This window comes from Leptodactylus fuscus, chromosome 5 (genome assembly GCF_031893055.1).
Source record: "Leptodactylus fuscus isolate aLepFus1 chromosome 5, aLepFus1.hap2, whole genome shotgun sequence".
NCBI lineage: Eukaryota > Metazoa > Chordata > Amphibia > Anura > Leptodactylidae > Leptodactylus > Leptodactylus fuscus.
The window spans coordinates 30,992,868-31,020,161 of NC_134269.1; the positions used below are offsets into that span (position 1 = coordinate 30,992,868).

The 27,294-nt window shown below is 42.2% G+C and overlaps 1 protein-coding gene across 1 annotated transcript in view; it reads right to left on the reverse strand.

Annotated features, from left to right (window-relative positions):
- Positions 1–27,294, reverse strand: part of ADAM9 (ADAM metallopeptidase domain 9) — a 68,138-nt gene that overhangs the window by 3,279 nt on the left and 37,565 nt on the right. Inside the window, exons 4-20 of the mRNA XM_075272830.1 lie at positions 26,782–26,860; positions 22,673–22,749; positions 19,938–20,127; positions 17,676–17,741; positions 11,267–11,338; positions 10,600–10,769; positions 8,883–8,964; positions 7,457–7,590; positions 6,201–6,372; positions 5,969–6,061; positions 5,477–5,672; positions 4,175–4,280; positions 3,577–3,766; positions 2,830–2,910; positions 1,999–2,104; positions 923–1,058; positions 267–534 (exon numbers count right to left, since the gene is read on the reverse strand). Coding sequence (XP_075128931.1) covers positions 267–534; positions 923–1,058; positions 1,999–2,104; positions 2,830–2,910; positions 3,577–3,766; positions 4,175–4,280; positions 5,477–5,672; positions 5,969–6,061; positions 6,201–6,372; positions 7,457–7,590; positions 8,883–8,964; positions 10,600–10,769; positions 11,267–11,338; positions 17,676–17,741; positions 19,938–20,127; positions 22,673–22,749; positions 26,782–26,860 — 2,218 coding nt within the window. The remainder of the gene's footprint in view (positions 1–266; positions 535–922; positions 1,059–1,998; positions 2,105–2,829; positions 2,911–3,576; positions 3,767–4,174; positions 4,281–5,476; positions 5,673–5,968; positions 6,062–6,200; positions 6,373–7,456; positions 7,591–8,882; positions 8,965–10,599; positions 10,770–11,266; positions 11,339–17,675; positions 17,742–19,937; positions 20,128–22,672; positions 22,750–26,781; positions 26,861–27,294) is intronic.

Below are 27,294 nucleotides of genomic sequence, written 5' to 3' on the forward strand. Positions count from 1 at the left end.
TGGCCACTCAATGCATAACATCCTCTTCCTATAAGTTATACCCAATTAGGGGCAAACAGAAATTATGGAAAGGGTCCCCCCTTAATGGGCCAGAACAAAGCCCTGCTAAGTAGCATTTCTAGCTTTGGGGTACCAGGACTGTGAATGGCCGCATGTACTAATACATTTAACCTGTAGCACCCCCTGCAGGTAACATTAGCAGCATGCAATTCCTGACCTTGTAACATTTAATAGTAAATCTTTGTAGCTAATATTAAGGTACTTACACTTTCATATGAGGCTGGGGGTATATTTCTGTTGGGTCCCATAGGTGGCACGTTCCTTGGAGGTGCACTAGCCGCAGGGCCTCCACCTGGTGGTCTTGAAGTAGGGGGCACCCTGGCTGCTTGCATTTGTGGTGCATTCCTTGGAGCACCAGTTGGGGCACCACCTTTACCTGGTACATTGTTTGGTGCATTTCTTGGTTCTCCTGCTGTTGGGCCGCCTCTGCCAGGGGCATTCTTAGATATCTCTCTATTACCATCTTGAGTTGGCCTGTTGATGATCAAATTGCATATTTAAAGGGGATGTCCAGTATCTTTCTTTTATGGCGTCCATATTGCAGTAACACTACTGGGCTACTTTTCAGAGTCAGCTCTGTGCACTATATAGTACAGGGACTGAACGCCCCACCAAATAACTGATCTGTGTGGGGGGAAGATTACTGCTGACCCCCCAACAATCACATATTTGTGGCCTATCTTAAGGATAGGCCATAAAAAAAAAATCTTTAAAAAGATCCTGCCTCCCAGAGGACCTCTTTTGCGGTGGTCTTTTTGGGTTGCAATTATGGATGGTCGCCCAGTAGCGGACACAGCCACATGAATGCCACTAACTTGTTTGGCAGGGCTATTAGATGCAACTTGGACAGTCCGCTCCTTACCCGTGTGATCGTCTTCTTCCACAGAATTTCCTCTTCAGTTCATTTCTTCGGAGAAACACAAAAATGCCAAGAGCCAAGAGCGGGACGACCAAGAAAAAGAAGACAAGCAGCCCGTCCCTGAGAGAAGTGTCTTTATCTGTGGTGTCCAAAAAAAGAAGTCAGCCTGTGGTCAGGAACAAGAACTACTAGAAAGATACCGGTGGACATACAGGTTACAATGTGCTAGGAAATCTTCTCAAATGGGAGTATCCAAAACCAAATGTACCCTCACAAAAGCCGGCAAGAAAAACTGGATACTAATTGGCTGTATTCTTCCAAATACACTGCCACCCTTGACCATGGTTGTGTCAGGTATTACAGATCAGCACCATGGGACAGAAGGCCGGCTTGGCTTTAGTCCCATTCTGGCTTGGCTTTATGGAACTAGGGTTCAGGAAAACCAGGCATTGATCTATAGGGACCTTCCAATAGGTGGCGCTAGATCAAGTTTCCCTCTCCTAAGAAGGACTTATTTACATATTCCTTTCCCAGACCAGCTACAGTGAATGAGGCTGAGCTGCAATACCCCACACAACCTGCAGAAAGGTGTGGTGCTGTTTTTGGAAAAAAAAAATCAACTATTTTTCTAAATCTTGCAAGTGTAGATACTGTACAAATTCAGACAATATGACACTACAACAACATCCCTCAATAATGATGGGGGATCAGGGTCAGATTTTAGGATCAGTGTGTGTGGCTATGTAGTAGTAATAGCAAAAACCATGGATAGGGGGAAAGTGCTGGGGACCAGGTCCCAAGTGATCAGGAGAACAGGGGTCAGAGAATCCCCTCAAGCCTCCTAGTCAATGAAGCGCCTTTGCACTTGTGTAACCGGCTCTCCATTCACTTCTAAGAGGGTGTGGACAATGCTGGAGATTACAGTCACAGCGGCACTGGTGCTCCATTCACAAGGGGGCTTTAAGGAGGACCTGGACATCAGGCCCCCAGCGATCATATACTTATCCCCCTTCCTGTGAACAGAGGATAAGCATCCATAATGGTACATTATTAACCCCCACTAAACACCAATATCATACCGTTATATGTAGGGCCGCTGTCAACGCTTCCACCATAACCCTTATTTTTGCAGTCGGGGTAGCCCCAGCCGTCGTTACAGTGACAGTTCTTATTGTTGTTACATACCTAGAAAACATACAAGAAATCATCCAATATAGTAATTCTACCGAAAATCTAACAACGTTTAGCCTGACCAAACCCATATGTGGTGCCACCTGCCAGATTACCAAAGTTCAAAAGTGAGATCTTGGTGCCTGATCTGCAATAGAAACTCAATCTATGACAGTACCGGTCACTTTTAGCAAATTCACTCTGTATTCTACAGAGCTGGATGAGGCTACGTTCACATCTGCGCCAGGTGTCTGTCTGAAATCCTAGATGAGAGAGTCCTACAAACCAGAATTTTTTGTCTCCGGTGAGATCAGGACACCCGACAGACCCCATTATAATGAGTGAGGTCCCTTGGGATCCATTGTTGTCCATTAACAAATTTTTGTTCCTCTAGTCCTGTCACAGACTAGAAGAACAGAGACAACAGATGCAGATGTGAATACACCCTTATACAAAGGGTTCCCATCATTCTAGAGTGTTATGGGGCTCATCCTCACAATCTGACACTTATAGCTTATTAATATGACCAATTTGTAAAACCCTTTGAACTGAGATGACAAAGCAAAAGCCATTGTTAGTGTTACAATCTAAATAAAGGGACCGTAATGGGATCACCACACACCCCTGATATATTCACCAGAAAGGCAGGATTGTAGGACACTTTCCTAAACTAAAGTCGATCAATAACATGATGATAACAGAGAGTTTGAACTAAAATTGACAGAAGGAGCCATACTTACCCCATTGCCTCCACATTTATTTTGTACATCACAGTCATAACCCAGCACTGAGGCATCAACACACTGGAACTGCTTGCAGACCTAATACAAAGAGACAACACAAATCCTTGAAAGACATTCACAGACCAAAGACAGAAGACATTACTTCCTGAGACTATTCGGTCAGTAGGAATCAGTTTTGGTGTGGAATCCGCATCAGATTCCGTGCGAGAAAAAAAAGCCTCCCCATAGAGATTTATGGGGAGGCATTTTTCTCAGGCGAAATCTGACGCGGATTCCGCGCCAAAAGCGGCGCAGAGTTTTGAATGTGATTTTTGACACTTTTTTTTTTTTTTACTCCAGCACATTGTATGGGCCTGGAAAATCTGCTTAAAAAAAAAAACCTGAGTGGTTTTTAATCCAGTTTTTGTATAAACCACATAAAAAACAAGGTTGTGTTTTTTTCTGCCTCTCGTTGATTTCAATGGGGTTTTCGAGGCGGAACCCACCTGAAGATAGGTCAAGTTGCTCCGTACCCCTCCCTCACCACCATGAATGGGAGGCAGTTTTGGAGGAGAATTCCGCCTCAAAATGCTCCTGCAAAAACTATGTCTGAACATACCCTAATAAGGCTACAGCTACACAGCGACAATGGCAGTGACCCCCGATGTGTGGAATGGAGTCACATTGTACCCCGTAGTGTGCCACAATCACAACTTGCCACGTAGAATATGAAGGAAGAATGAAATATGTTTTTGGAAATCTTACCTTGCCCTCTGCACACTTGGTGCCTTCATTAACCATAGCCGGATCTGGCACATCAGTACCCAGTTGGAAATCCACTCCCCAACAAGTTATACCTAGGCCTTGGACAGGGGTCTTAATAATTGAAGGTTCAATGCCAAAGATAGGCATGGAATTCACATTTTCACACTGTAACTTGCCACACATTGCGTTCCTGGGAACGAAAAATCACAAAATATAGCAAAGTGCCAAAAGAGACGACATTGAACACAAAATCAGCACAAACCAATTACAGACATATTAGAAATTGCTGAATGATCGTGTAAGTAATGGAGGCGCCGAGTCCTCCGAAAAGAGAGACACCTCTATGGTGCCCATATTTGCTGTTGACTGCTGCTTTTAGCTGCAGTGGCCACTACAGGTGAAATGTAGTATTACATGCAGGGTTTAAACAAACTCTTTACAAATGCAATTGTCTCCTATGCCAACAACATATTTGGTTTATGGAAAAACACACTGTAAATCGGGACATTTATCGTCTGTCCTTTTTGCTAACTACCAGAAAAGAGAACCAAGTGTGATACTGACCTAAGGGTTCTCTAGTACAGGCCTCGCAACTTACCGCAATTCACACGATCTGTATGCATTGCCTTGGTAACCACAGTTCCCAAATCGGTCACCTTTGGAGTTCACATTTTGGAAGCAAACAGGAGGAGCAGCCTTGGCATCTACAACATACAATCATAGCCACGTATCAAATAGCTGAAAAGACTCGTAAGACCATAGGGCCTAAAACTGGGCACACTTGTTTGTATGGAAGACATTCTTAAAGGGCTCGGTTGTTCAATCTTGAGCTCTTCAGCTATTGTAAGACTACAAGTCCCAGGTTCCCCGACCAGTTGAGAGATGCTCCAATAGGTAACGCTGGGTTCACACCTGCGTTCTACTCTCCGTTCTGTGGTTTCCATCTTCTGCATGCCAAAAGACGGAAAGCACAGATCGGGTCCGGCCATGCGCGGCGGTGAGCGTTTTATGCTCTTCGCCGCGAAACCGGATTTTTTAATCCGGACACAGATACTGCATGTCCGACTCTGTGTCCGGATTAAAAAACCCGGTTTCGTGGCGGAGAGCGCAAAACGCTCACCGCCGCTCACGGCCGGACAGCTTTCTCACCCATTCAAATGAATGGGTGAGAGAGACTCCTGCAGGTTTCTGTATCCTGCTCTGTTTTATGCAGGAAATGGAAACCTGCAGTACGGAGAGCAGAACGCAGATGTGAACGAGCCGTAAGGAGTTATATAGAACTTATGCTAAATCCACACAAGTGTCGGGATTCTTGGCCCATGTCATGGGTCCATGTGAGATCTGATCAGGAACCCATTCACCTCAATGGGTGAATGACATGTGAAAATGGACCAAGAGTCTGAGCTATGAAAAAATACATGTAGTATTTTTTCATAGATCAAGTACACCAAACTCGTCATGTGAATAAGTTTTAGAGTCACATATTAAGGAACATGGTTATAGACTAAGTTCTTATAGGGGTTATGCCTCTAAAACCATTTATCCCCTATGCACAGGACAGACGATAAGTTGCTGATTGGTGGGGGTCCGACTGCCGAGATCCCCTCCGATCCTGAGAATGAGTAAAGAAGCACCCCAGCTCCATTTATTTCAGATGGAGAGTTGGAGGAAGCCAAAGTACAGCACCCAAATATCTATAGCACTTCCTATGACGTGCAAGGATCGGGGTTGCAGCTCTGTCCAACCATTCCCAATGGTGTAAAATCAGCCATTTATCTTCTATCCTATGGGTACATTAAATATTTTCCGTGGCACACCCATTTTAAAGGGGTACTCCCATCCCAGACATTTATGTCATATCCACAGGTAACTTGTAACGCTCTACAGGTCAAGCTCTTACTCTGTCCAAAAATTCCTTGGCACTGGGCATCGGAATACTGGCAAACTCCATTGTAGCAATAGGCCTGGTTGTTCTGACAGGGGTTTCCATTCTGAATGAATACATCTGGTTGGCAGAATGGAGAAGAACCGTTGCAATACTCAGGAAGGTCACACTCATTGGCCACAGCTCGGCATACGGTACCACCGGGGGAAAACTAGGGAGAAATGAAGAAAAGGAGAATTTATCAAACATGACTTTTGTTTCCAACGACTGGGCACTTACACAGTCGGCCATACACGTAACTAGCGGCTGTGTAATACTACTGCTTTTCCAATGGAGCATTACTGCAAAGGCAATTTGTGGCCACATGGATTCCCTGACCTATAGTATGTCCTTGTATGCCATGACGTTTGACTGTGGCATTTATGGAGTATAGAGGACCTGAGAACCGCAGGAATGGCTACCACCGTATTAAAACTATAAGCACACATATTGTGCCATGACACTCACCCGGCAGTTTTGGCAGCAGGAACCAGTTGCACACTCTGCTCCAGAACGTAGCTTGCATGTCCCAGGTTGGCAACAGGGATCCTTCTCGCATTCCTAGAAACGCCCAAAATGCAGAAAAAAACATGTATTCACCCATGACAGATACAGAAACCAGAACTTTCCAATGCAGTGACAGTGTTACAGTCAAATTTTAAGTATATAGGTGTACTTATGTCATCTTAAGTAATTTAACCTTTTCATTTCCGCAGTCACATTCCTCCCCTGGGTCCACCAATTTGTTCCCACAGAAGGGGGCGGTATAGGACTCGTCTGGCCTAGGCACATTCAGAAGACAACTACCACCTTTGTTCAGGATTAACTTCTCAAAGTCATCTTCACTGCAGCTGCTGAAGTTCTTAGAATCACTGCAGGGAAGAAAAAGGAACAACATGTACAATTATCATCGAGATAAACTATAAAGATGACACTTCCAGCCCCTACCAGAAATCTACCCCCGAACTGCTCAGGAATTACGATCTAGCCTTCTCTATAGAAAGGACTCATCTAATGCTGTAGACACCTCTATGTCTCTCCTACTCTGCTCTCCATAGACTTTATTGTAAACTGACACTTCTTGTGTATGTCCTGAAATTATATATATATATATATATATATATATATATATATATATATATATATATGTATGTATATGACATGAGTAATAGTTAAAGACACGGACACTTTTCATTAGTGAAGTATATTGCAAAGATTGTCTCCTTCGCCAGTACTATAGATTTATAAAAAATAAATAAATAGAAGTTTACTTACACTTTTACAATTCCCCTACAGCACCCCCACAGGAGAAATGGAGTATTACACAGTTCTCACTAAAATCAAAGGGTTGACCATAGATTGCAAGAATGAACTGGGTCCTCCAAAGAAAGACACATTCCTGCCATTCTTGCCCTCTGGTTTACATGGAAGACTCCTGATTGAGTTCCCTCATAATAGTTTAGGATTAACAAGCTCCTGGTAGAACGTATTGTAGTGGGGACAGGAGAGTGGAGAAAACCCCTGCAGCCGTTATATCTGCTACCATGGTTGTACTACTGAACTACCTCTTCTTTAAAATGGTGGCAAGCTGGTTGCCATGGGCATTGTGGCTAAAACCCTGGCAATAACAGCTGTGTGGTAGCATAGATCTACTGCAGGGGTGCCGCAGGACAAATTCAGCAACACATGGTACCCATTGAAATGTACAAGTGTGTAACACATGCAGACAAGGAGCCACTTTTTGCAGTGACACTTGCTCAGAATATATCCGTAAAGATTTACAAACAGTGGCCCACCAGAGTGCCGCAGGATCCTCTGGAGAAATTGGAAGGGAACTAGGGTGTATTTTCTAGGGGTTGTTGGAGGAGGGGGTCACCAGATACTGTATACATACATATGCTTCCCAATACTGTATACATAGCCTAAACCCATAGGTGTGTAGCAGAGCTGACTTACGAGGCTCCGGAGTTCATGATGCAGGATTTAGTAGAGCAGGTGCAGCCTCGGCCATCGTCGTGATTCATCCCCAAATTGTGACCCAGTTCATGAGCGACGATTGAAGAAAAGGATGGCACGTTCTGATTTGAGAACTAGAGGAAGGAAATAACATAATATTACCAAGTATAGAAGAAATCTGAAAGACGGCAAGTCACAGTGCTCTACTTCCTAACCCAGCCACTATACATATACAAGAAAGGTATACAGTATATAGCGTCTGATCTAAAGATATGTTAGGAAATTAAGGCTACGTGCACATGAACATTGTAATAAACAGTCATCAAAGGACTTACTAATTGATGTCCTACCCTTAATATCAATTAAAGATATAGTGACCCCTGGTCAATCGGCTGTCTGAAGAGGCTGCAAAGTTCAAGTAATCCCTTACCAAGTACAGCGCTGTGCACTGGTTGTGCTTGCTATCACAGCTCAGCCCTTTCACTTGAATAGGACTGAGCTATGATCAGGGCATGTGACAGGTGGACATGGCGTCACATGGCTTGTGAAGTGTAAGCAGTGCTCAGGAAGGTGATCTATGGGGACATGGATCTCCTATTGCTAACCTATCTTATTCCCGGTCATCTATGCATCTGTCAATCACTTCAACTTTGGCAGCACGGTGGCTCAGTGGCTGGCACTGTAGCGTTGCAGCACTGGAGTCCTGGGTTCAAATCCTGCCAAGGACACCATCTGCAAGGAGTTTGTATGTTCTTCCCGTGTTTGCGTGGGTTTCCTCCGGGTACTCCGGTTTCCTCCCACACACCAAAAACATACTGATAGGGAATGTAGATTGTGAGCCCTATATGGGACAGTGACTGACAATATCTGTAAAGCGCTGCGGAAAATGATGGCCCTATATAAGGAAGCATAACAAATAAATAAATAACAGAACGAATACAAGGCCATGTTGACAGATGTTGAAAATGGACATATTGGGGCCATTAAAACGGGTTAAAAGCAAAACTATCTTTGCTACCCCTAACAACCAATCGCAGCGCAGCTTTCATTTTGTATTCTGCTTCAGAGAGACGAAAGCTGTGCTGTGATTGGTTGCTATGGGCAACTGAGAGAGTTTGTTTTTCGACCATTTTAATACATCGGGCCTATTAACTTGTATGGAGCCCGCCAAGCAGCGAAACTGGCCACAAATAGAACAAGGAGTATTTTTTGCTGGACCTTATTCGGAGTCAATTTAAAAAAAAACAAAAAACATGTGAATACACCCATAGGCTGTCATAGCTCTGAAAATGGCCAAGTGACAGCTGTTTCTTGCTGTTGTGTGAATAAAGCCCACGACAGATAAATAAATGACATAAAATGGGGGGGACTAAACCGAAACAGGAGGATTTATACAAGCGGATCATAACATAGTACTGTATCATACCACATTTATTCCTCCAGCATGGCTCCGAGAGCAAATAGTACCCACAAAGGCCATTCCTGCTGTACCGCCAAATCTTTTCTTCCTGCAAACAATAAAAGCAAGAATAATAAGCATATGACAACATTTAACTGGGTTACCAAGAATGACAGGTGTTCGCACATCATACTCGTCTGTCCCAGGTGCGCCCCACTGCCAGCCCAGTCCAGTGGCGTCCTGGGGCTTTCTCCACCGGAAAACCTCGCCGCATGTGACCATTGAGGCCATTCAGCAGCCTAAGCAAAGGAACTGGGACTTCGCAGGTGACTTATGTGGCATCCCAGGTCCTTTCCTTAGGCCGCTGATTGGCCTCAGCGCTCATGTGTGGTGAGGATGTCCGCTGGGGCCGGACCGTGGTGGGGTCTTCCAGAATACAGGAAACCGGTGAGGATCTCTGGACACCCCCTTTAATGATATTGATAAGATACAGCCAACTGTAGCCTTATATTTCCCAAGTTGTAACCCCATGAGATAATCACCCCAAAACCGTCATCATGCTAAACTATTTGTGATGTCATTTGTGTGCTCTGCGGTTTTTTTTTCACGCACCCATAGATTTCAATCAACAAGTCTGGTCCGGAAACCTTCCCAGAATATGACATGCAGTCATTTTCAATGACTATTGAATAAAAGTTGCTATGACTAGCCCCCAATGCCTTGTATGGGCCCATGTGTAATCTACCCTTAGAAACTGATGGCCTATCCTAATGCTAGGTTCGTCTTTGTCATTTGGGTACACATTATCCCTTTTGAGTTAGATTTTGGCTATTGGCCTGTCCATAAGGACTTGTGGGTGGTTTATTGTCCCAAACAGACCTGATAGGTTCCCTTTAAAGTATGCGTATATGATAAAACAGCACTAACATCACATAACCAGCAGATGGCACTCTTACCACCACTAAATATTAAAGATTTTGTCGGTATGATGTCACCCCACCACTGAATGCACTTATTGGGGGTTACTGCTGCTGATGTAACCAGTCTCATATGATAGGAATTGGTGGTATTTTTCATCATCCTCTTGGTCATTTCTTAGTCATTTTTCTATATCCAAACTTGAAAAGTCTCTTAGATTGTCTGGGAGACTCACAGAAAGAGAATATCTCCCAAAATCCTAGAATAGACGACAAAACTCCCATGCACCCCACATACTCGCTGTACCCCATTTCTGTGCCCATCCCTTTGCACCCAGGAGCTGCTACAGACGACATCCCAATACTGATAGACTGCGCCCAATGGCAGTGGAAAGTGCAGGAACGGGAAAAGGTGAAGATCTGAATATCAAGAGGGTCCGATTAGGGGTAGGTCATACTTTAGGGGTCTGGGCTTTGTAAGTACAAGGGGGTCTGGTCTTGGGTCAGTATATACAGCGGGGACTAGTCTGGATTGGGGTGTTTATATACAGGGTGTCTGGTCTAGTTTGAGGCCTGTTATTTCTAGGGTGTGTGCATATTAAAAATGTCTGTATACACAGGAGGATTCTGGCCTGGGGTCTGTTTGCAAGGCTGAATTTGGGTCTGTATAAAGAAGGGTCTGAGCTGGGGGTGTATAAGGAAGGATCAAGCCTGGGATCTGTATTAAGAAGTGTCCGGTACTGCTACTAATCCAGATAGAACAATATGATCAATAGTGCCAAATGACAAACTCAGCTCTGCTACATGACTATAAAAGGTTCACTTACAAAACAAACTGTGCGCTGTCGTGCCTGCGCCGCGGCAGAAGTTGTGTCTCACGCCACTGCACAAAGCGGCCAAGCACTTCTCCAGCAGAGCCATCAATGTTGATGTGATTGATCGCTGTCCAGATCTCCAGCCCCACCAGGACGATTCTTATATTCAGCATTGTGTACATCTAGGGGGAAAGACAGACAAGGCACTCAACTGCGAGGAAGGTTATAAAGATGTTGCGCTGATCAGGCACTATACTAGCTGTGCAGCAAGGAAAAGGTAATTTTTACAATAAAAAAAAATCGAAACAAAAAAAATTGGTGACACATTCCCTTTAAAGGAGTATACACATAGTGAAAAGAAGGGTTAACCAAATATATAAAAGACCATATGGTGTGTGTGTGTATATATATATATATATATATATATATATATATATATATATATACACACACATATACAGACACACATCGCTTTCGACAGACAGATGAGAGTCCTGAATAAGGGACCCCCTATAAAAATTCAGAATTTCAAGTAAAGATGGAAAAATGGGTAAAGTATTGAAACGCAAAGTATAGTAGAAAAATGTAAAAGTTTACACATTCACTATGCAAATGCAAAGGCTTAGGAAAATTCCATTATATTCGGAATACATGATGGATATCAGGGTCTTCTACTTACACTGTCTAGGTAATTGGACAGCTCCACCATCTCAGCTCGGACAGCGGTGGTGTTCTGTCCCAGCATGTCAAACTGCAATAGATATCACAACAAATGGTTAATATAAGTGCACATGTACACATAGAACGGACTTCAGTACAGTAATATATTACTCTGACTGACACTGGGTCTTGCCACAAGAGTGCTTCCTCTGCTGCTCTATAAAAAGACTCTCAGGGTTTACTTTTGGGTAGTGTAGATGCTTTGCAAAGCATCACAGAAAACACATAATGAGAGCAGGGCTAAAACCAGGATGGACAGGTGGATAACACAACAGAATGCATGCATATAACAGATCACAAACAGGAATTGAACACAGTGCTCTACCAGTTATACGATGAGAACAGACTTACATATAGGCAGGGATTGACAGAAGGAAATTTGCAGGTGATAACACAAATTCCTAAAGAACCAGGAATACACACAGAGGTGACCAGACTGCTAGATCTGTGGGGAAGTCGGTACCTCAGTAACACAGATCTCTGGCATTACACTACTGATGTGTATTATGAGCAATAAAGAACTGTTTACTATACATTAAGAATATAAAAAGTCACCTGTAAATGGTTATACTGTAGTACGCTTTGGCGTCTTGTAATATTCTAATAGGATATGGCTGGGGTGATATGCCATATCTAACCTAACTATTAGCTGTCTCTAGTTCTTGATACAGAGATGAGGCCTGAGAAGGGAGCACGCAGTGGGAGGATAAAAACAACAGGGAGGAAATATGTGTTAACTGTTCTTATTAGATATTTGGATAGGGAAGCAAAATGACTGCAGCAGATATTCAGTTATTAGGATCCTTGATGTCAGCGTATGGACACTGTGTTAGTAGATTATGGAGATTAGGAGAGAAAGGGTGGGGATGCTGACATAGGGTGGAAATGGCCAGGGGAATTCAGAGAAATTATCCTCTACCAGATGTGCAGCTACATAACAACACAATCCAGTGTTAGTGTGACGTGCGCAATTCAACGGGGAAACAACTATTAACATTACACTGAGCAACTGCACAGAAAAGATTTATCCATTTAACAATTACGGTAGTTGTGGCATACTATAATACTGCCTCCTATGTACATGAATATAGCTACTATAATACTGCCTCCTATGTACATGAATATAACTATAAATAGATAAGAAAAATAAGCATATAGCTCACCACCTCCAGTTAGCTTGATAAGTCCTTATAATTCCTGGGTGCACGATCCTGGCCTCTGACTAAGGCACTTTGTAGTTGAAGCATATAGAAAAGGATAGAAGGATCCGCTCGACCAGGTAAGTTAAAAAATAACTTTTAATCCGACATGGTTAAAAAACACACAAAAGTAAATAGATGTGAAATGACAAAAAAGAAGAAAAATGGTGATTAAAACCACATTCTGATAGCTCTAGCTGACGCGTTTCAAGACGCAGGGTCTCTTACTCATAGCAAAGCAAAGCTATGAGTAAGAGACCCTGCGTCTTGAAACGCGTCAGCTAGAGCTATCAGAATGTGGTTTTAATCACCATTTTTCTTCTTTTTTGTCATTTCACATCTATTTACTTTTGTGTGTTTTTTAACCATGTCGGATTAAAAGTTATTTTTTAACTTACCTGGTCGAGCGGATCCTACTATCCTTTTCTATATGAATATAACTACTATAATACTGCCTCCTATGTACAAGAATATAACTACTATAATACTGCCTCCTATGTACATGAATATAACTACTATAATACTGCTCCTATGTACAAGGATATTACTACTATAATACTACTCCTATGTACAAGAATATAACTACTATAATACTGCCCCTATGTACAGGAATATAACTACTATAATACTACTCCTATGTACAAGAATATAACTACTATAATACTGCCCCTATGTACAGGAATATAACTACTATAATACTACTCCTATGTACAAGAATATAACTACTATAATACTGCTCCTATGTACAAGAATATAGCTACTATAATACTGCTCCTATGTACAAGAATATAACTACTATAATACTACTCCTATGTACAAGAATATAACTACTATAATACTGCCCCTATGTACAGGAATATAACTACTATAATACTGCTCCTATGTACAAGAATATAACTACTATAATACTGATCCTATGTACAAGAATATAACTACTATAATACTACCTCCTATGTACAAGAATATAACTACTATAATACTGCTCCTATGTACATGAATATAACTACTATAATACTACCTCCTATGTATAAGAATATAACTACTATAATACTGCTCCTATGTACATGAATATAACTACTATAATACTGCTCCTATGTACAAGGATATTACTACTATAATACTGCCCCCTATGTATAGGAATATAACTACTATAATACTGCTCCTATGTACAAGAATATAACTACTATAATACTGCCTCCTATGTACAAGGATATTACTACTATAATACTGCCCCCTATGTATAGGAATATAACTACTATAATACTGCTCCTATGTACAAGAATATAACTACTATAATACTGCCTCCTATGTACATGAATATAACTACTATAATACTACTCCTATGTACAAGAATATAACTACTATAATACTGCCCCTATGTACAGGAATATAACTACTATAATACTACTCCTATGTACAAGAATATAACTACTATAATACTGCTCCTATGTACAAGAATATAGCTACTATAATACTGCTCCTATGTACAAGAATATAACTACTATAATACTACTCCTATGTACAAGAATATAACTACTATAATACTGCCCCTATGTACAGGAATATAACTACTATAATACTGCTCCTATGTACAAGAATATAACTACTATAATACTGATCCTATGTACAAGAATATAACTACTATAATACTACCTCCTATGTACAAGAATATAACTACTATAATACTGCTCCTATGTACATGAATATAACTACTATAATACTACCTCCTATGTACAAGAATATAACTACTATAATACTGCTCCTATGTACATGAATATAACTACTATAATACTGCTCCTATGTACAAGGATATTACTACTATAATACTGCCCCCTATGTATAGGAATATAACTACTATAATACTGCTCCTATGTACAAGAATATAACTACTATAATACTGCCTCCTATGTACATGAATATAACTACTATAATACTGCTCCTATGCACAAGAATATAACTACTATAATACTGCTCCTATGTACAAGAGTATAACTACTATAATACTGCTCCTATGTACAAGAATATAACTACTATAATACTGCCTCCTATGTACAAGAATATAACTACTATAATACTGCTCCTATGTACAAGAATATAACTACTATAATACTGCTCCTATGTACATGAATATAACTACTATAATACTGCTCCTATGTACAAGAATATAACTACTATAATACTGCCTCCTATGTACAAGAATATAACTACTATAATACTACTCCGATGTACAAGAATATAACTACTATAATACTGCTCCTATGTACAAGAATATAACCACTATAATACTACTCCGATGTACAAGAATATAACTACTATAATACTGCTCCTATGTACAAGAATATAACCACTATAATACTACTCCTATGTACAAGAATATAACTACTATAATACTGCTCCTATGTACAAGAATATAACCACTATAATACTACTCCTATGTACAAGAATATAACTACTATAATACTGCTCCTATGTACAAGAATATAACTACTATAATACTGCTCCTATCTACAAGAATATAACTACTATAATACTACATCCTATGTACAAGAATATAACTACTATAATACTGCTCCTATGTACAAGAATATAACCACTATAATACTGCTCCTATGTACAAGAATATAACCACTATAATACTACTCCTATGTACAAGAATATATCTACTATAATACTGCTCCTATGTACAAGAATATAACCACTATAATACTACATCCTATGTACAAGAATATAACTACTATACTACTGCTCTTATGTACAAGAATATAACTACTATAATACTACCTCTTACGTACAAGAATATAACTACTACCTCCTACTATCGTACTGCTCCTATATACAGAAATAGAACTACTATACTACTAACCCTATCCACAAGAATATAACTACTATATTACTACTACTACTATATATTATATTCTTATACATAGGGACAGTATTATAGTAGTTATATTCTTGTACATAGGAGCAGTATTATAGTAGTTATATTCTTGTATATAGGGAGCAGTATTATAGTAGTTATTTTCTTGAACATAGAAGGGAGTATCTTACGGTAGTAGTTATATTCTTCTACATAGAGGGCCGTATTGTAGTAACTGCTATAATACTGCCACTAAGTAAAGCAAATGGATTGGAATGTGATAGAGAATTTTTATGTAAGTGAAGATTCTCTTTGAAGAGAAAGGAAGAGGATTGATCTGCTGTCACACGGATCTGATCTAACAATCACTACTCGGTTTCATGAGTCACCCTCAAAGCTTTTACAGAGCATGAGTGACTAAAAACTGCATCAGAAAGACGGTGAAGTCTTGTATGGTTTGTGATGTGTCAAACACTGATGTACAGCCAAAGACTGGGTTTTCTGGACTCTTCAGGAAGGTCTATGAAAGTTCATACAATGCTCGGTGGTTAAGAGAAACAGATGGACCACCTAGTGGCTAGTGCTGGTATGGCGATATGCCAGTCCTATATACCAATGCTGCTAAGTACCTACTAAATCTCTATTATTTATTGAATGTCTGGGTGCATGCCTTCTATCCCCAAGGGCTATAACACATATAGTACAAGGATGCAACCTACAGCAAGCCCTGTCCTAATGGGTCCTATACTCCAGCTCTGCAATGTAGGAGGCAGTGAAACAGTTAAGAACCAGGACCCTTCCTTTGCCAAAGCTTAGAAAGAACCAGTTCACATAGGCTGCGCCCATAAATCCTTGTAACAAATGTGTGAAATGCACACGGGGTGAACACACACAAATAAGCATAACAACCCAACATAACAACCCATTCTCTCTAGAATGATAGGAATTACTTGCATTTGCGCCAAAAGGTCCGGACAATTGTCACCAACCAGTGGGACACTATCCGCAGTGATTTCAGGTACCGCACAGTCTTCTTCTGGGGCACTGTGTCACAGTTTATAGCTGCGGTATATATAGATGGCCATATAGTGTCCCTACCCAAGACAGGTTAGCCACCCCTGTGTAGCAGTATATAATGGTTGTTTATTCAGGGATTTGCCAGTTTCATTGACATTAATGCAATGTCTTCATTGTTCTGTTTTCCTTGTAAAGTTTAAGGTGGAACCATAGTGGCACCCGGGGGAGTTGTTCTGGCACACCCTGTAGTGTGGTGACTCCATACTGGCTGCAGTGTGATGCTGGGATTACAGTGTGGCAAAGGCGCCCTGTATAAGAGTTGTCAGCTAACTGAGGACCCGATGATCCCCCTGAGCTCCGTTTGAGGAGAACTCTGTTGACTTCTGGCTACCTTCATAGCTCTCATTGTTTGCGACAAATTAGATTTTATTTTTCCCGGCATGTTTAAAAGTAGCAAACTGCCAATTTGGATTAAAGGTGTTTGCCCATGTCAGTGTGTCAGCACTGACTGGAGCAGATCAGATAATATGCAAATGCATGTACACAATCCACTGAGGGTTAGCTGAGTGTTTACACGGAGAGATAACAGACCTGGCATTATCAGCAGCTGAGATAAGGCTGCTACAACAGCAGTGTAATATAGTATGTGAACATAAATTCATAACAGTCGTGAAACCATGTCATTTACCAGGATAAAAAGTAGCCTGTGTGTGAATTGAGGTTACAATCTATCTATGTGCCGAATTTCATTCATATCCGTTCAGCCATTTTTGCGTGATTGAGGAACAAACTTTTATAATATTAGTAGGACTTACTGCCTACTATGCCTTCTACATTCTATTGTGCAACTTTTGCCTTCTGATATTTTTTCTACGTTCTATTGTGTAACTTCTATGGCTTATTGTGGATAAACATGGTCATATGAGATTTCAAAATTTTCTACAGTTCACACAGTGTCCCAACTTTTGGGAATCCGGTTTGTAAAAGACTATTCCTGCATCTGGGACCTAATAGGTTAATTGCTCCTAGCTGTGCCCCTCCTTGTATGATTCATTAATAACAGGCTTAAAATATCCCTCTGCCATAACAGACGTAACAAAGCCCTGAACTAGGACAAGCCTATATTGATCCGCTATCAGCAGATGTCACGTAGTAGAAAATTCACACCGCGCTGTAGAATACCCCGGTCACGGAGGATCCCACCCACGCATCTGCTTTACATGCCAAACATCTGTGCGGTGTCAGGATATTAAGACATTTTTACGTATAACTCTAGAAAAGCCTCTGTGACTTACCCGTTCTTTATCTACCACCAGGAAGAGCTCCACATATCTGGTCTGGGGCAGGACCGCTCGCTTCTTCTACACAAAGGAACAACATGGAAGACTATTACACGGGCAGAGATATCACAGGCGGTATATACAGAGACCAATAACCAACTGCAGCAGCATTCACTGTGTATAAACCCGCAATTCCCTTCTTGGAAATGCTGTAAATTTTCTATTTTTAGTCAAGGTATTAGGGCTTGTTTTTTGCAAGACAGGTTAGATTTGTTAATAACACCATTAAATCATATAAAAGCTTTTGTAAACTTAAAAATTCTTCTCTTGAAAAGAAAAACCACAAATCCACCATTGTATTTTAGGTTTTATAAAATAATAAAAGTATTAAATAGTTCTATGCCGCCATATACTGTATATACCGTAATTTTATGGTCAAAAGAAGATGTTGCGTGTTGTTGAGTACTATTCTGAATGTCTGGGGTAAAGTATTCCAGAGAACCAGGGCTGCTTGAGAAAAGTCTGGGATGCTTGGATAACAAAGGAGATGTATAGTTTTGGGGGGTTTTTTTTGTGTGGGATGAGCTGTAGTTTTTATTGGTACCATTTAGGGAGAAACACAGCTTCCTTGATGACTGTTTAATGAGTCTCATTAGGAGGAAGTCCCTGTCCCTCCGTGTAAATTAACCATGGCATCAAAATGGATAAACGGTTGAGATTGGAGTCAACTCCAGCCATGGCCATAACTGGCAGGTACCACACCTAGGACATTAAGAACAAAGTGTGACATCCCTTGTAGTAAGTGTGATGACACAGTTGTCACCCAGGACTTAAAGTGACCCTCCATGCTCCCCGTACTAATGTTTAGTCTCAGTATACTGTATGGGCAGCAGTCATCTGATCATCTTCTTTTCTCGCCATCTGTACTTTATAATCAGTCAGCCCCTTGTTATACAGGAAACCATAAGGACTTCCTGGTAAATCTGTAACGAGAGTTGTGTTTATACATAGCAGCCAATCAGAGCAACCAGGAGGAGGGACCCAGCAGCAGACTGAGCCAATGATAAGACGGGGGTGAGTCTAAGACTACTCAAGGCTCCCTGTAGGCACTGCTGCTAAGCTATGGCCACAAATCATAGCTTTGCCCTAACATCACCTATAGATACTGACTCACATATCATTATTTTTTTTAGGCGCCGCCCCCCTGAGGGGCTTGGCTGCCTTGATGCAGTGCTCCAAGCTGGGAGCAAACTTTTCTTTCCTTTTTCACTCTTTTTCTCTGTAACTTCAAGAATCCGGTAACCAAGCAATCTAGCACTATGAATTTAGCAACTATAAATCGAATGGAAGACCCTGTGGAGTTTTTTGTTCCTTTTGTTTCCATTGTAAAGCATGGACTCAAGACCTGGTTCAGCTGGTTTCCACATGTGCCTGTTACCATCCCCCCAGCTAGGACAGCATGGCTCAACATGCGGCATGGAAGAGAAACCTACATGGAAATGCGGACTTCTTCCTTCAAGGAGATGATTTCTGGCGTCAATTGCTGTTGTGTGAAGATGCTACAGCTGACTGGTATTTCTTTCTATTACTGTGGACACGTGGGACTCTGTTACAACCTGGGAACCTACCATCACCCACCTACCCCAGGAGTTATGGAAGCTTGGCAAGAGAGCAGCACCATGTATACCTGGATGGTCTCTGACTTCCTTGGGGCAGTAGAACACTGTGGTAAGGAGGAGGAGGAGGAGGGCTTGTGATGAAGGACATTTGGGGCATTTTTTGTGGTTAAAAGGACAATAGTGCTGATGCAAGATACCGAACTATCAGCTGTGAGCAGGAGATCTCACCACCTACCAAAGGAACTACCACATGTTATCATGATAGCTGCTTATGTCCCCCACCTCTGCAAAATTTCTGCTTGTTATATCCACATGCTGTGACCCCCCTCCTCGTGTCCTACAACCAAGTCGGCTGTATTATTATTATTATTATAATTATTATTATTAACATCAATCCGCACAGAGAACTAAATGATCCTGCAGTGTGTCTGTGTTTCTTTCTTTTTTTTTAGTTGCTATGATTCCTAGGATTTCTCTATCTGCCATGAGCTTCTATGTGTTTCTCTCTTGTTATATACTACTGTACCATCTATGAAACTGTATCACTGAAATTTCCCCATTGTGGGACTATTAAAGGAATATCTTATCTTATCTTATCTTATCTTATTATGAGGTTCCAACTGGACAGTTCCTTTAATAAGGGAAGGTCAATGCTTACCCGGCGTAGCAGCTGAAACATGCTGGGAGAGTGGTTGTCTTGACTCTCATGATCCCCTTCAGGATGGGATACACCACACGCCATTGGCTCCTGCTTCACATCTTCAAGACGATAAATGATGTGTTGAAAGTTGGAAGAATTGTGCAAAGGTTCAATCCCATAGCTCCCGTTAGTCAGGTGGAGCAGGCCTCTGGTACAGATAAAGATCAAGTTAGTGTTAAAGGGGTTTTCTAAATTTCAGATATTGATGTCCTATCCTTGTAACAGATCTGTGGGGTCTGGTACTTGGCTCCGGCATTGGGATGAGTGCTGTGGCCTCTCTACTAGCTACAATACATAGTCAGGTTCATTGTATAGTGGCTGTGTTTGGTACTGCAACTTCAAATGAATGGGACAGAGCTGCAAATGGGCCATGTGAGATATGAATGTGACGTCAAAGGTCTAGGCTGTTTCAAGTAGCTTATTGGTCAAGGAGCCAGATGTTGGACTTGCGCAAACCTAATATTCATAACCTATCCTAAGAATAGGTCAACAATATTTTAGAACCAGGAACCCCCTTTAATATTTATGCAGTGACAAATCTACAACACATTTGCGATGGGCGAATATACGCTAAAAAACAACTTGTGCTTGGTCACACGTAAGCTAAAGACACAAGACAGAGATGGGAGGGGGATGTTACTGCAGACTCTGTGAGAGGGGAGAAGGAGCAGCAAAGGGTAGATGGCGGGAGATTACAGAGTTCACTAAAATGTGCAATTTTATACACTCAGCATCTAATTCTAGTGATTTCTATGCTTCCTGACAATAGAGAACATAATTGTGCTGAGACTAACGACATTGATTGCTCAGGAATGGTGGGAGCTAGAGAAAAATTCCAACTGTGCCAGAATCAGGAACTTTCATTGGGCAGAATCAGTATAGTGGCATATATAAGGCGAATATAAGCCGAGGCCCCTAATTTTACCACAAAAAACTGGGAAAACTTATTGACTCGAGTATAAGCCGAGGGAGGGGGGGGGGGGGGAATGCAGCAGCTACTGGAAAATTTCATAAATTAAAATGGCTGGAGTTTTTGAGTTTTCCCTGAGCTTGAGGACTGGGGTCCCCCCCCCAATTGCAATTCAGCCTGGCTGAATATAGGGTATCTACAGTGCTCCTATTAACCCCTTCCCGACGTAACAAGAGAACTGCACAAACTGTGCTGAAAAATTCGGCTTATACTCGAGTATATACGGTATATCACAGACATCAGTTAATAGGCATTTTTCTTAGAAATCAAGGAACTCTCCCAAATTTCTGCATACTTTACTGCAGGAAACCTCCACCCATGTGATGACTCTAGAGGTGCAATGCTGAGAATAAGGGAAACTTTATTTGTTCTGGAATTGCGTTTATCTAAATCTGTTCAGCCATTACACAGATATAAGACCTTTTATTGTTGATGCTAATTATGGTCTACTAAGTGGGCGGTAACACCGTATCTCATACAGCACACAGAGACCCCGCCTCCAGAGAAACCACAGTGGTACTGCCCACTTTGCTAGTAATACCGAATTTCCATCAACAGTAATAGGACCTATATCTGTCGAATGGCTGAACAGATTTGTATAAACAAAATGCTCAGGTTGACAGCGCCAACCAGGTGATGTATATATCATTGAGCTTTTCAGAGCTGAGGACGGGTCCTCTTTAAAAGGGATCCTATCATTAGAATCCCTTTTTTTCTTCCTAATACGTAGGAATAGCCTTAAGAAAAGCTATTCTTCTCCTACCTTTAGATGTCTTCTCCGCGCCGCCGTTCGGTAGATATTCAGTTTTCCGTCTTTATGCAAATGAGATCTCTCGCAGAACTGGGGGCGGACCTCAGCACTCAAACAGCACTGGGGGCGTCCCCAATGCTGCGAGAGAACTCTCCAGCTCCACCTCAATCGTCTTCTGGCCTGGCTTTCAATCTTCTGCGCATGCCCAATCGGATCTGTCAGCGGGTCTCGGGCAGAGTCAACTACACCTGCGAGCGGCCATTTTTTTTGTGGCCGCTTACTACAAGAGCTCGTGTAAGCGGCCACAAAAAATGGTCGCGAGCAGATGCAGTCAGCTCTGCCCGCTGCCAGAGCCGATTGCGCATGCATAGAAGATTGAAAGTCAGGCCCGAAGACGACACGTAGAGGCCAGTTCCTGAAGAAGATGGAGGCGGAGTTGGAGATTTCTCTCACAGCATTGGGGACGCTCCCAGTGCTGCAAGAGAACTCATTTGCATACCAAGGAAAATCCGGATTTCTACCGAACGGCGGCGCGGAGAAGACATCTAAAGTTAGGAGAAGAATAGCCTTTCTTAAAGCTATTCCTACATGTTAGGGAGAAAAAAAAAAAAGGGTTTCTAATGATAGGATCCCTTCAAAGGTTTTTTTCCAAGGAGTTTTTTCGTTTTGTTTGTTTTTAAAGTGGCCAATCTTTTAAAATAAAAAAGGAGTATTACTCACCTTCTGGTTCCAGCGCCATCACATCACTCTTTTGTTGGCTGGGCTTTGTTTACCTGGTTGCAGAGGTGACATCACATGGACGGTATGTGACTGCCTCAGCCATCAGCCATGTCCTACCTATATGACAATTTATGATTGAACACCCCTTTAAAACATTTTGGGCAGGCTTTTGACGTAAAACAGGCACTTCCCTCATCCCTCCTCTTATTTACATGGTGTCCTATAAGACTGGTCATCTAAGAAGATCCTTACCTTAGACCTGAGCAAGTGCTGATGGCTACCCGGGACTCAGGATGTCCTTCTGCGTAGCCCTGATAATGGCACAGGTCCTGTGGGTATATAGAGGAGTAGAATATGATGACTAAAGTACAGATATAGTATATATCAGATAGTCATTATATCACTGACATAGTATCCAACACCTTAAAGGAGGACACGGATTATAGCTCAAAGTTGGCCAGTTTAGAGAACATATCCTATACATATACCTTGTCAGGGAATTATGAGTTAATGGTGGGGTCCCTGTCTAGGACCCTTATCTTGTGGCCAAAGTAGAGGGTTTCATAAAGAGTATTTCTTGATCTGGAGGACCTATCCTGTCCTGTACTACACAGAGTCTGTTGATTTGAATGGACCCAGGAACATGAGAGAGTCCTAAAAGTTCCCTTACCACATAAAATAGACTATTATTTTAATATTACTATTACTAGTAGGTAGGGCCCCATTACATATTTTGGAGGGGTCCAGGCAAGGAGGTTATTGGAGACACGTGTGCTAATTATGTGCTTATTTCTGCATAGGCCATGAGCTCCCCCTAGTGGTAGATGCAAGAGGTCAGAATTTTATTGTTTAACTCTATAGCTGTGCAAATCAGGAATATGGTGATTTGTAATAAAATACAAAATACAAATCAGCACAAAATTCTTGTCTTCTTTAGATCAAAACACAACAGATGTCGTGGTAGACAGCCTTCCCAGTTTTCTGCCCAAGAATAAAATCTATGACTAAAGCCATTACAGCTATCTGTGGCAAACATTAACCAACATACAGGAGAGTAAGAACGGTCACATGCAAAAGAGACACCAACAGGGGGCAGTGTGGCACCGATATCTGTAGTAATAGTGAAAGGATTGTTATTATATGTTTTAGTACATTGTCATTTTAGATCATTCAACAGTTCAGTAAAGTGCTTGTAGGGTTAATAGAGGCTTAAAGGGGTTGTCCTATTTCAGGTGTTTATGGCATCACAAGATATACCATAAATGTCTGATAAGTTGTCGCACATTTAACGAGACCTACTTGACTTTCCATAACCCCTATACATCTGAATGGAGAGAGATAAACACCTATTGTTCACCACTTAAAGGGACTTTCCCATGAAATAACTTATCCCCTATTAATAGAACTGGGAATAAATTTCCAGGTTATTGTGGGTCTGACCACTCAGGGCTAAGCCATCTACACTCTTATTGAACTGAATGGAGCGGTGCACAGACTGCTCGACCACCGATCCAATCAGAACAGGGAACAAAAGAGTCCCCCATTCTCATGATCAGTGGGGATCTGCAAGTTATCCCCTATACATATCCTGATTAGTGGGAAAAACCCTTTAATTCTATCCGTGGCTGTATATGGCCAATATAGGCTAACATACCCACTGGCCTAAATAAAGACGCCACAATGGTCATCGCTACAACTGGGCCCCGACGCCAGGGCTCCCCACAGGTCACCCTTTTCTTTTGGTCTTCTCTCCGATTTCCTTTGATGGCCGGCAGTCTGTATCATAAATATATCACCCCTTCCCTCTGGTGCACTGGAGTGAGAAGAGTTATGATACACAGCCTTCCACTGCCAGAAAGGAGACATTTAACCCTTTCATGGCAATAATAGCAGTAGGTCAGCAGCATATAGTTAAGGAAGGTTTCTATAGGGGAGGATGTGGCACAAAAGAGGGTACGACTAATGTTAGGGGACACCGACAGGGAACGGGAATGATGGGAAAGCTTATGTGTACAGACATGTTGTGTACAAGTCGTCATGGTGGACTGGGCTGGATAGAGAAGGAAAAAGAAATGTAAAATGCGCCTAAAATGTATTGATGGGAAGCAGCTGATGGTTGTAAGAAGTTGCATGGAGGAGCCCAAACTTAGCTTTTGATCCAGGGTCCACGAGCTTACGCCCTAAAAGAAATCCCCACCCTTTTCTCTAAAGGTCCCTTGTACCTCCAAAATGAACGGAGCAACTGGTGCGCACTATTCACTTCTATGGGACTGCAGGGGATAGCCGAGTGTTGTACTCCACTATATCGTTCAGTCCCATAGAATGTGAATGGGGCGGCACACACAACTGTAACTCCATTTAAAGGGATAGAGGACTCAGGACCCCTGTTTTGAAGATTGACCAGACCCTATCCTGTGACAGCCATCCCTAAGGCCTAAGGGGTTTCTATACAATACAGATTTCTTTCCAGTGGGTGGTCTCAGATCATGGACTGTGTCACTATGACATATCATTCACTTCGACTGGACCTCCCCTTTAATATATCACAGCTCAGTGGCAGGAATAATACGGAATCAGCTGACTAAATGGCAGGAAATCTGATTTCATATTCCGGGACACCCAGTCAGCTTCCAGCCAAGGTCGCTGACCAATGAACTCTATTACACCCTTCCCTTGTACCAGTTCCTGTCGCGTCTCTGACAACAGGACGTACAAGCGGCACACAATGTACTATATCATTAACCTGTCAATGGACTCAGGATGTGGCGAAATATCACGTCCAATATAGAAGGAAATATACGTATGGTAATGGGTCGCCACAGTGCTAAGCCAACGTGTCACTCCTAAGTCCATGCTAAGCTTAACAATGGGTTGACGGGAATATTTTGGGAAAAAACAAGACTCAAATAGGTCGATAGTTCCGACCAGCTAAGACTGACCTAAGACTGAAGACTTGCTCCAGTTAGATATTACATTGAAGGAAAGGCAGCACCTCAGGATTGCAGAAGACTACGCTGCCTCTATATCTGGACACCCAGTCAATACATAATAAGAGATCTAGTTGATAAACCTCTGTTACTCCTCCTGGTAATTAATCAGTTGGCTGAAGATTGAATGTTACCAAGGTTGTCAACAAGTAGGCCTTGGCTTTAACACAGTTAACGGGCCCCAGAGGTCTAGCAAAAGACAACTTAATTTGGGGACCACTAGGGTCTATTTCCTAGAGGTTCACAAAGGCTGCGCCCCCCGAATCATTTTATCTGGAACATCACAAGTTCCTTTTAAAAAGAAAAGACATTAAACTGATTTTGTTGGATATTACAGCGCACACTAAAGCCATCAATGAGTGATATTTTGGGGTTTGTTACTCCTTAAAGACTCTGGGACCAGAGAGGAGTGAACGGGGGAAAGTGAGTGATAAGTTTTTTTTTTCTTTGATATATACAGTGGGGGACATGAAAATGTAGGGGCAACCTGTGCGTGGGAAGGGGGGCGGGCGACAGGATACTGTGGGGTCAACAGGGAGGGATTACATATGATATTGTGTGGGCAAAGTGATGTGGGGACATGATACTGTTGGGGCAACCTGGGGTGAGGATATGATATTGTGGGGGCAACCTTAGGGTGGCAGATCAGTGAGGGGGGACATTATACTGTCGGGGCAACCTGAGGGGGGTATGTCAGTGTGGGGGGGACATTATACTGTCGGGGCAACCTGAGGGGGGTATGTCAGTGTGGAGAGACATGATACTGAGCAACCTGAGGGGATCATGTCAGTATGGGGTGCCATGATATGGTGGGGGTAATCTGAGTAGGAAATGTGAGTGTGGAGGGATATTATACTGAGGGGGACACAAAATGGTGGGGGCAACTTGGGGGGAGGGGTAGGTGACATGGCGGGGGCAACCAGTTGGCGGCTGACACAGTGGGGGCAACTAGAGGGGTGGGGGGACATGAATCTGTAGGGGGCAACCTGGAGGGGAACGTGAATCTGTGGGGGGGCAACCTGGAGGGGAACATGAATCTGTGGGGGGCAACCTGGAGGAGGACATTTTAAGGAGAATATTGGGGCCACTAGAGAGCCGTTATACTATGAGACAGCCACTAAGGGGTGTTATACTATATGGATGGAGGCCATTGTAATTTGTGCAGGTCAGGTACTTCTAGGTGGTGCTGATGGGGAAGGACCTCTTACGAAATCTTTGCACAGGGCCCAACAAAGTGTTAAAACTTTCCACTGTAATATCCGGGATAGCGCTACTGACAATGCTGTTACCTCTCGCAGGTACGATGACAATGACAATCTCATTTTGGCAAGCGTCAAGTCTTACACAACGTCTCTGACATGACCGCATACACACCTGTTTACTAAGCGGGCTCGCCAGTCTGGTGCCATCTTCTGCATACGTATATACTTTGAAGTCTTTGGCTAATAAATCTCTGAAGAAAAGAAAAAGGAAATGGAAATATTAACCCTTTCATCCTTTGACAAAGTTTTTTTTCGTCCATAAAATAAGCTTTATTTTCTAAAATACCAGTAGCTTCTTATTGTGTTGTTCAGCATACAGTTACTTTTTTTCAACCCTGCTGGTCTCTCCATCTTGGCCTCCATTGACATGCTGAAGTGGACGCTATTGAGGTCACCACTGCGACCACTGAGAGCTGGGGGTTACATATTGAAAACCTCTTTAAAGAAACGGTGGGTATAACTGGAAACACTAAACTGACCCCCCCCATTCCACCTGATAAGGAGGTGTAAATCCCCCAGACTTATTAGGGTGTCCTGGTTCTTAGGAGTCCAGTCTTTAAGAGACTGGCTCAAGTAAGCGCTCACAGTGGATTGGAGTATATGTGGTCCATTAAAGGGGTTATCA